The sequence below is a fragment of the Chenopodium quinoa genome, unplaced genomic scaffold, assembly GCF_001683475.1.
Source record: "Chenopodium quinoa cultivar QQ74 unplaced genomic scaffold, ASM168347v1, whole genome shotgun sequence".
Taxonomy (NCBI): domain Eukaryota; kingdom Viridiplantae; phylum Streptophyta; class Magnoliopsida; order Caryophyllales; family Amaranthaceae; genus Chenopodium; species Chenopodium quinoa.
In genome coordinates this window covers 6,742,350-6,752,210 of record NW_018742418.1, presented here as the reverse complement: position 1 = coordinate 6,752,210, position 9,861 = coordinate 6,742,350, and the positions used below count along the sequence as shown (strand labels likewise).

General features: G+C 38.1%; 1 protein-coding gene across 1 annotated transcript; it reads left to right on the top strand.

Annotated features, from left to right (window-relative positions):
* Positions 1 to 2,610: 2,610 nt before the first annotated feature.
* Positions 2,611 to 9,849, top strand: LOC110714076. Its single transcript, XM_021892546.1, has 6 exons — positions 2,611 to 3,036; positions 3,152 to 3,239; positions 3,336 to 3,429; positions 6,824 to 7,305; positions 7,687 to 8,439; positions 9,830 to 9,849. Exons 1-6 carry the CDS (start codon positions 2,611 to 2,613, stop codon positions 9,847 to 9,849), a joined length of 1,863 nt encoding a protein of 620 aa, XP_021748238.1.
* Positions 9,850 to 9,861: the final 12 nt, after the last annotated feature.

Below are 9,861 nucleotides of genomic sequence, written 5' to 3'. Positions count from 1 at the left end.
CCACCTAAGACCCGCCTGATCCCCGCCTCCCAAATGCACAATCCTTCACAATTAATAAAGATTGCAAAAAGAAAAAAATCATTGTTAATAAAACACATTTTTTTGTTTATAATACAAGTGTATTACAAAGTATTATAATATACTATTTTATTTTACATAATTTTTTTTATAAAATAGTATAAAAGTATATAATTTTGTTTTTAAAAATACATGGATGTGGGGATGGGGCGGGTACAAAGTGGGGTGGATGGGGATGGGGCGGGTACGAAGTGAGGCGGGTACGAAGTGGGGTGGGTGGGGCGGGGCGGGGATGGGGCGGGTATAACCTAAAATCCACCCCCGCCCCATCACCCATGGCGGGTATGATTTTTATCCCCATCCTCGCCCCATCACCCGCCAAACCAAGACCCATCCCACCTCGTTGGGGCGGGTCTCCTATTTGACCCGCCCCATTGACATCCCTAGTCAAGACTAGGCCTAGTTATTAGGTAGGGCTACCCAATGGCAAAAGGATCGGGCCTAATACTAAAGGGTTTTGACCGTTTAATTTTTTAATGGACAAAGCTTCTATAGGGTCTTATTTTATAGGGTTTTTATAGGGTCTTATTTTATAGCCCAATAATTTAAGAATTAAATTAAAAAAACCCAATAATAATGGTAAGGGTCTGCCCTCACTTCCATTTTCTCTCCTTTCTCCTCTGTTCTTCCGCCCACCTTTCTCTCTCCTCCATTGAAGCGCACTCAGAGTTCTCCATTGAAGCCGCGCACTCAAAGTCTCAGGTATCATCATTTTCTCTCCCTTAATCTGTTCTTCAATTTTAATATCAGATTGAAGATATGGTTTAGGTTATATAGGTTGATATAATTATATAATTTGTAACTTAATATTTGATTGAAAATCTGGTTAAGATTTTGAGAATTGCTATTGTTTGATTAGCTACTAATATGCATAATTCTTGAAATTTGATTTTTTTTTTTACTTGATTTTAGTTTTAGAGAATCATGATCGTCTGCGGATTCGATTTAATTTTTATGAAAATTTGATGAATTTAGATATGATGTGATCGAAAATCAATTCAAATTGAATTTTCTTCTGGGTGATTTTGCTACTTACTTGAGCTTGGAAAGTGATAAAAGGATTGTGGGTAAATTTGCTACTTATGAGTTTGTTGTTCTTGGTGTTGCTAATGCTGATTTATTTTGGTGTTTTCATATGATTTAATTATAATTTGGGAGTTTTTTTTTTGCTTGATTTGATATTTGCTTGATTTGATTATAGTAGTATAAGAATTGACTAAATTAGCATAATTGTAGAACGAGAAAGCAAATGTGGTTCAATTGTGTTGTTATTTGATGCCATTATTGATTACTTTCCCCGCTCTCTTTTAATTGCAATGTGGGGGATGCACATTTTTGTGAGAAAGGACAGGGAGATAAATAAGGGACCTGTGTGTTGACTGTTAAGATTCAGTGTAGTTGTGATAAGAGCTTAGCTTTGTATAATAACTCCCATTAACTATTGGTAATCTTTCAGCTTGCATAATTGTTCCTTAATATGGCCGTGCAACCACAAAGAGAGATTTATTGAAGGCTTATGTATTAGAGAGGGATAAATTGAAAGATTTGTTGTCTAATGTTTCTGGTAGAATTTGTTTAACAACCGATAATAGGAAATCAAATCATACTAGACAACATTTCATTTGTGTCACTTCTCACTTTGTTGATGATTCTTGGAAACTCCGTAAAAAAATTCTTAGGTTTAGGGCCGCTCCTCCATATGATGGGGTACGTACTGCTAATGAGATTTGTATGTTTCTTTGCCTATGGAAATTAGATGATAGGATACTCTCCATCACCGTTGATAATGCAACTTATAATGATGCAATGATATCTTGTTTGAAGAGACATCTTGTTCCTAGAGGAGGGTTAAGTTGTGGTGAAACATTGTTTCATGTGCGGTGTTGTGCCCATATTATTAATCTTATTGTGCAAAAAGGATTGACTTGTATTAGTGGAATTTTGGATAAAATTTCGTTCATTTATAAAGTTGATCATCAAATCTTCTCATAGAAGTGAAGAATTCCATGATTGTGCGGAGAAGATATTTCACCTTGATGTAAAAAGGAAATTGAACCTTGATATGCACGTTCGTTGGAATTCCACATATAAAATGCTTGGCACTTCTCTTTACTTCAAAGATGTTTTTCTTCACTTGAGATCTAGTCATGCTTCATTTCAATCATATATTCCTTTAGAGGATGAGTGGGAAAAAGTAAGCGTGATTCACAATTTTTTGGAGTTGTTTTATGAGGTTACTTGTATGTTTTTGGCGGTGAATTATCCTACTTCTAATGTGTATTTTAAAGGTGCATGGATGGTGCATCGCCATTTGCTTGAGGCGGAGAAAGGTCCTTATAATTATTTAAAGGAAATGGTGAAACCAACGCTTGAAAATTTTGACAAGTATTGGTCAGATTACAATTTGTACTTGTCATGTGTTGCCATTCTTGATTCGAGGTACAAAGTGAAATTAAATTTGTGGAATATTGTTTTAGTCAGTTAAATGAAAGTGTAGAGGTCTCAAGACGAATTAACTTGGTGTTGGGAACTATGAAGTCAATGTTTGAGGACTATAAGTTGCAATATGCTAGTAGTTCACCTATTGTAGTTGCTCCTTCTCCTCGTAGTACTTCCGGAGCTAGAAAATACTTTGATGATTATGACCATTTTGTCGGTACTAGTGCAAGATCTCAAGTAGGAAATTCACAACTTGAGATGTACCTAGATGATGATGCTTTAGATCTCAATTCACAATTAGATATTTTGGAGTTTTGGCATCAAAGTTCTTTGAGGTATCCTGTGGTATCTAAGATGGCACGGGATTTGTTGACTATTCCTGTAAGTACTGTAGCTTCGGAGTCTGCTTTTAGTATTGGAGGAAAGACTGTTTCGGCATCGCGAAGTTCATTAATGTCAAAAACAATTCAAGCTTTAGTATGTATGCAAGATTGGCATCGTGAAAGCAATCATGTAGAGGTTGATAGTGAACTTGAAGATGAAATCATTGAAGAAGAAGAGGATGATGATGCAGACCCATTCTACTAGGTAATATTCTCCTGTTCATTTCTCTACTTATATTTCTGTTTTTTAGTCACATTACATTAAAGTAGTAAAGATTTACTTGGCAGTGTGTAGATTTGCTTTGCTAACTGTTTCTGTCCTTGCTGGGAGCAGCTTTTGTCTGCTGGCTTCTGTTTTATTTATTTATTTATTTTTTTTCTGCTGGGGGCTGCTGGTCTTGTTTTCTGTATGTTGCTGGCTTTTTGGTTCTGTAGTTGCTTGTGTTGGTGTGGCTGGGAGGTGCTTTGTAGCTGCTGTTGTTGCTGGAGGCTATTCTGAGTTCATGAAGCACTCAGAGCCAAAGAGCTTGTTTGCGATATTCCTACTGCTGCCATTGCAAGTGCAAAGAAAACCTGCAGTAGTATAAGATTTGTCAGACACGTAAACTTAAATATATTACATGAAATGTTAGACTAAAATTCTTTTGTTTTCTTTAGTATGTAACATTTTTATATCCTATTGCGGCTTTGAGGTTCTGAACTTCTGAAACTAGTTTCTGTTTTGTTGGTAAACCAACTAGCATGGTGCAACGATAACCATCTTGTGTTGTCAGTGTAAGTTAGCTAGTATGTATTGTAGAAGTTTTAACAAATGCCATCAACCATAGAAACCCCCCTGCCCCCAATTCATACTGTGTTTCTTTTTGAAAGGAACTGTCCAACTGAAAGCACTTGAAATCTAATAGCAGAAAGTAGAAGTTAATGGCCCGTTTCACTTTTACCTTGACCCTGACCCGCATTGACCCGGACCCGACCTTGACCCACCCCGCTAATGACCCGCACCGACCCGCCCAATAACCACCCCTAGTCAAGACTCGCCAATAAACTTACCCTAAGATTAGAGTATCTATTTAGGCTAGAATTTATTCATCTTATTTCCATTTACATATGAACTAATTTATTTTTGGGAATTTTGTTAGAAACAATCTTTTGAAATGCTTTTTTTTTTTTTTTTTTTTTTTTAGAAATAACCTTATAAGTTTTTTTTGGGTAATTTCAAACTTGAATATAAAATAAGTTAGGGATTGATGTCAATAGAGAGTAACATCTTGGCTTGACTTAGAGGCATTTTTTGAAGAGTCAATGCACAACAAGGCATAGCTAAGGCATCTTAAACACTTGGACAATGTAGAAAACCTCTCACCCTTACAAAAAAAAAACACATTTATGCCAATGGAGAGTAGCATCTTGGCTTGCCTTAGGGACATTTTTTGGAGAGCCAATGCATAACAAGACATAGCCGAAGCATCGTAAAAATAATTACAAGTGGTGCAAAATCACGAAACAAGATATGAATCAGATGATTCCAGGTACGGATCGAATAGACCTCCTAAGGTCCTTTGGGCACCTTAATGTATATCCTTGTCAGGTCTAGATCACTTGTATGAATGTTATAATACACAAAATGGACTAATTTCGAAAGGTTCAAAGTCCAGTGTTTAATTGAAAATTTAAGTTATGGTGAAGGACATTCCCCGGGTAATAAAGCATTCTGCGAACATATTTTTCCGCTATGATCACATAAAGGCAAGTTGTAGTCTCGAGTCAATGACGAGAGAGGGGGCAAATATGTACTAAACTAAATTGGTCGTGAAAAGGCAAAGTGAATAGTTCTAATTACTCATGTGGCCTCCCATGGTTTCGTGGGGCACATGGAAAACATCTCGTCTAATTTTCTTCCAAAGTCCAATAAAATGAAGTGACGGTAAAGGCTATGATACACGAAATCATTTCATTTGCGGAGATTTCAAGACCCAGTGTCATAAACTGAAGTGACGGTGGGAGGTGTATCACGGAGTCATATAATGTTGTTTGGAATTGTATATTCCCCCTTAGCCAGTAATATAAATATATAAGTATTTTTTTTTTTTTAAAAAAAAAAGCATATATAAATTGTCCCTCATTACCAAAACTAACAACTCATGAACCATCACATTCCCAGAATCACTAGACAGACTGAAGACTAGAAATTTATGTTTCTCGATCATGAAACCAAACCCGAAAACTGTACATCTTCGATCCAGTCCAAGATTATTGAACACCCTAGTTACTACACCCATCAACCTTGATACTATATTCATAGAAACCAATGTGTACAATAGCCGTAAAGGCAATAGCTTCATCAGTTCATCCCTAAATCCCTTCCACACCCAAAACCCCAAAAACTAGGTATTACGCGTACTTAGCCTATTCTTTTGCAAGACAAAGCATCAATTGCTAAATCTTTTAATCACTGTTACGGTTAAACGTATTTTTTCCCCTCAACTTGGTAACTAACTTCATTAACAGTCAAGAATATTTCAATTTAATATACTTATTTCTCATTAATTAAGCTAGCTTTAAATGTCAAAATAAAGAAATACCCCTTTTCTTCCTTCATGTTAAAGTGATTCCATATAATGTGAAATGCAAAAAGGCTACACCATGGAAATATTTACAATCAAACAAAAGGTCGGTCCATTTTATGTTTGTACATTATATATATATATATATATATATATATATATATATATATATATATATATATATATATATATATATATATATATATATATATATATATATATATATATATATATATATATATATATATATATATATATATATATTCTACATGATGGCCTCCTACATCCAATTTTTCTACGTGAAAAATAAACTTTTTTCCAATTCTCTTAAGTGGCACCCAAGTTTGGAAAAATTAAGTATAGTGCCCTTTTTGGGGTTTGATGACTAACTTTTTTAGTTTTTTTGGTTAACCATAATTAAATAAAATAAATAAATAAATAATTTTTTTTTTTTAAAAAAACAAGCCAGCCACCCATGGCAGCCGCCACCTGCCGAACGCCACTGCCCCCGGCGCCGGCGCGCCTGACCCCCTTCCCCGGCGCCGGCGCCACCCTGACCTCCCTCCCTTTCCCCTCCCTAACCATCGTAACCCCTACCCATTCCAATCGAAAACCCCTAAAAGTCATCAAAAAAGTCTGGTCGTTCCTCCCAACACACCCGAAACCCTAGCGCATGCCTTTTCGAGGTGTAGGGGAAGGGGCGGTCGGACTTTTTCGGCGAGTTTTTGGAATTTTCGAGGACTAGGGGTAAGGTTAAATTACGGGATTGGGTGAGGGTCGGTTTACAGGGCTACGGTTGTTGGGGAAGGGGAAGGAGAAGGAAGGGAGGTCGGGGAGGTCGCCGGCGTCGGGGAAGGGGATCTGGGAGTGTCGGCGCCGGTGACGGGTGGCAGTGGGGTTCGGTAGGTGGCTGAGTCGGTGGCTGATTGGTGGTTTTAGTTTTTTTGATTTTTTTTTTGAAGAATTTGATTTTAAAAAAAAAAATTAATTATGGTTAACCAAAAACTAAAAAAGTTAGCCATAAAACCTTAAAAGAGCACTATGTTAAATAATTAAAAACTAGAGTGTCACTTAAGAGAGTTGAAAAAAAGTTTGTCTTTCACGTAGAAAAATTGAATCCTGGAGGTCATCATGTAGAATTTCCCTTTTTTTTGTGTTTAGAGAGACACAAGGGCGGGGGTGAGAATCGATCCTAGGATCCCCTGCATACATGTGAAGTATGACTTCAACTCTTCAAGGAATAAATTTAACTTTTGTCCCCAACAATTAAGGAAATAATTGATTAATATTAATAAAAAGGAGTATATATAAGATTTGCTATAACTTAGAGCATGTTTGTCCTAACTTTTGTCCTGATAGTTGTGAAGTAGATTGTGCTTCATGTAAGCTAATTTGTTCTTCTACTTCATCAAGTGAACATCATTCACTTTCGGGATCAGTTGCATCATCCGCCACTTCATCGGCAACATCATCAGCATCTCCATCAGCGTCTTCTGGTTCTTCCTCCCCCTCTTCATCATCATCCACTGGAGGAGCACCAAAAAACTCTCATACATCAATTTACCCAACACCATCAACACCATCTTCTAAGCCATCAACCCCAACCATTCCTAAGGCACCAACACCTTCTTCTTCTACCCCATCAACCTCAACTCCAACATCGCCTTCAAGCCCTACTCCATCGACATCTTCTCCTCCTCATTCTTCTAATGCTGGCTCTAGAAAGAGAGCTAAATGTAACAATAAAAAGTACGGACAATGTTATAACCAAGAGCATGTATGCCCTGCTAATTGCCCTACTTCATGTCAAGTCGATTGTGTCACTTGCAAGCCTGTCTGCAGTAAGTTTTATCAATTAAACCATAATGCATTTACACTAGAATATTACATATATAGGCCAATAATTAACTCAAATTTTTAGATTTAATTTTTAAGGACTGTAAATTAATAGTGTTGTTGTACTTTTGTTTGTGGTATAACTCATAGTATTATATAGCCACTAAATGTTATTGAGGGAGCCCCAGTTCCTCATTATGAGAAACACTTTTGTTTCTCGATGACATTTTGGAAAATAATGTGATGTTTTTCACTAGTGGGGACCGCGTATGTGTCATGAGTGGGAGCCCCAGATCTTAATACATACCCCATGAGAAACAAAACTTGTTTCTCACAATGAGAAACAAAAGATTACCCATTGTTATGTTTGTTTTTGTACACCATAGACTGTGACTATCTAGGAGCGTTATGTCAAGACCCTCGCTTCATAGGAGGAGACGGTATCATCTTCTACTTCCACGGCAAGAAGGACAAAGACTTTTGCCTAGTAACCGACCCCAACCTCCACATCAACGCACACTTCATTGGTAAAAGAAATGCAAACATGGGACGTGACTTTACATGGGTTCAATCCATCGGAGTCCTCTTCGACAACCATCGTCTCTTCCTAGGCGCAAAGAAGACCTCCGTGTGGGACAATGCCAATGACCGCCTTTCCTTGGCCTTCAATGGAGAGCCAATATACCTAGAAGAAACCGTAGGCTCCCAATGGTCATCCACCTCCACTCCTCTAGTCACCATAACAAGAACAAGTATAACCAACGACCTTATCGTTGAAGTCCAAGGAAAACTCAAGGTCACAGCTAAAGTTGTACCTATAACCGACGAAGGTTCTAGGGTGCACAACTATGGCATAACCGATGAGGATCGGTTTACTCATCTTGATCTCGGGTTCAAATTTCTATCATTAACCGGAAAGGTTGATGGTGTATTAGGAAAAATTTATGCGAATGATTACGTGAGTCGAGTTAATACTCGATTATTGATGCTGGTTATGGGAGGAGAAAGAGAGTATGCTAGTAGTAGCATTTTCGCCACTGATTGTTTGGCTTCAAGGTTTGTTAGTGCTCAAGATGAGACTTCATTGCCAGCCATGGAGCTTGCTAGCATGAATTGTGCTAGTGGGATAAATGTAGAGGTGTACAAAAACTGGACCGGACCTGAACTGACCTGACCCGGACCGGACCTGACTCGGACCCGTTGGTTCAAGTCCGGTCCCGGTCCTTGGAAATCAAGGTTTTCGGTTCTGATCCGGATCTGGTCTAAAAACCGGGGGTTTCGGGTCCAGACCTGAAACCCGGAAAAATTGTATTTAAAAAAAAAATCAAAAATCAAAACAACGCTTCAGTTTCAACTTTTCATTTCTAACCCTAACTCCCTGTCTCCCTCATTCTCACTGTCTCTCAGCCCAGACGCCAAGTAGCCGACACCTCCTAGCCTCCCTCACTCTCTCAGGCGACACCCACCGCCCACCTCACGCTACATCAGCCAAACAGCCACCGCTCGAAATCTTCGGTAAGTTTTTTTTTTCATTTTTTTAAATGTAAATCTAATTATGTTTGGATATTTGGTATTCGAAATAATGAATTAAGTGTGAGAATTTATATGTTTATTCATGTTTCAATTGCTTATAATGATTGTTTGATGTTTGCATGTTGATTTCTTTTTTCTTTTTAGTTCATTTCTTTCGAATTTATGTTTATTTTTGGTTTTTTTAGTTTTAATAACTACTTTCGAATTCTTTTAGTTCATTTGTTTCGAATTCTTGTTGAATTTTGGTTTCTTTCGAATTGTGAGTTTAATTTCTGTTTTTTCTGTTTTTATTTTGGGGGTGGAGTTACTCGGAGCTGGGGGTGGAGTATCGGGGCTAAGTGCTGTTTTTCGGGGATTGGGGTGGTGTTTTTCATGGCTGGTGGTGTTTTTCATGGCTTGGGGTGGTGATTTTCATGGCTGGGTGGTGTTTTCGTGGCTTGGGGTTGAGTTTTTCGAGGTTGGGTGGTGTTTTTAGGCTGGGTGGGGTTCTTCAGGGTGGTTAAAGGGTTTTCCGGTGTGGCTAGAGAGATTTGTGGTGGGTGGGGTGAGGTTGGCCAGCAGTTCAGGGGTTCTTATTCTTATTCTTGCAGACTTGCAGTTCAGGGCTAACAAGGAAGTGAAGGAACCACAGATTCTTGGTGTTTGGGAATTGGGACTTTATAGAATTTATGTAGTTTTGTGATTGATAATTTGGGATTGTATGTAATTATTAAATTATGCAACAGGTCTAAAAATCACAAAACAGGTCCATATACAGTTCCATATGCAGGTCCAACATGTTATTTATTTGAAAAAAACGAAAAAATAACAAAACAGGTCTGTTCAGGTCCATACTCGGACCGGACCTGATTTTTCAGGTTTGACTCGGAACCGGACCTGTTGAATCAGGTCCGGTCTCCGGTCCTCAAAATCCCCTAATTCAGGTCCCCGGTCCCAACAGGTCCGGTCTAGGTCCGGTCCGGTTTTGGACCAGTGTACACCTTAGATCAATGGACCGTGTTGTTTGCAAGAGGTAATTCAATATTATT

Coding starts and splice junctions, on each gene's coding strand:
- LOC110714076 (XM_021892546.1), top strand. CDS start 2,611: ATGAAGTCAATGTTTGAGGACTATAAGTTGCAATATGCTAGTAGTTCA. Junction 3,037..3,151: donor GTGAAAGCAATCATGTAGAG/GTTGATAGTGAA, acceptor TCTGTTTTTTAG/TCACATTACATTAAAGTAGT. Junction 3,430..6,823: donor CACTCAGAGCCAAAGAGCTT/GTTTGCGATATT, acceptor TTGTCCTGATAG/TTGTGAAGTAGATTGTGCTT.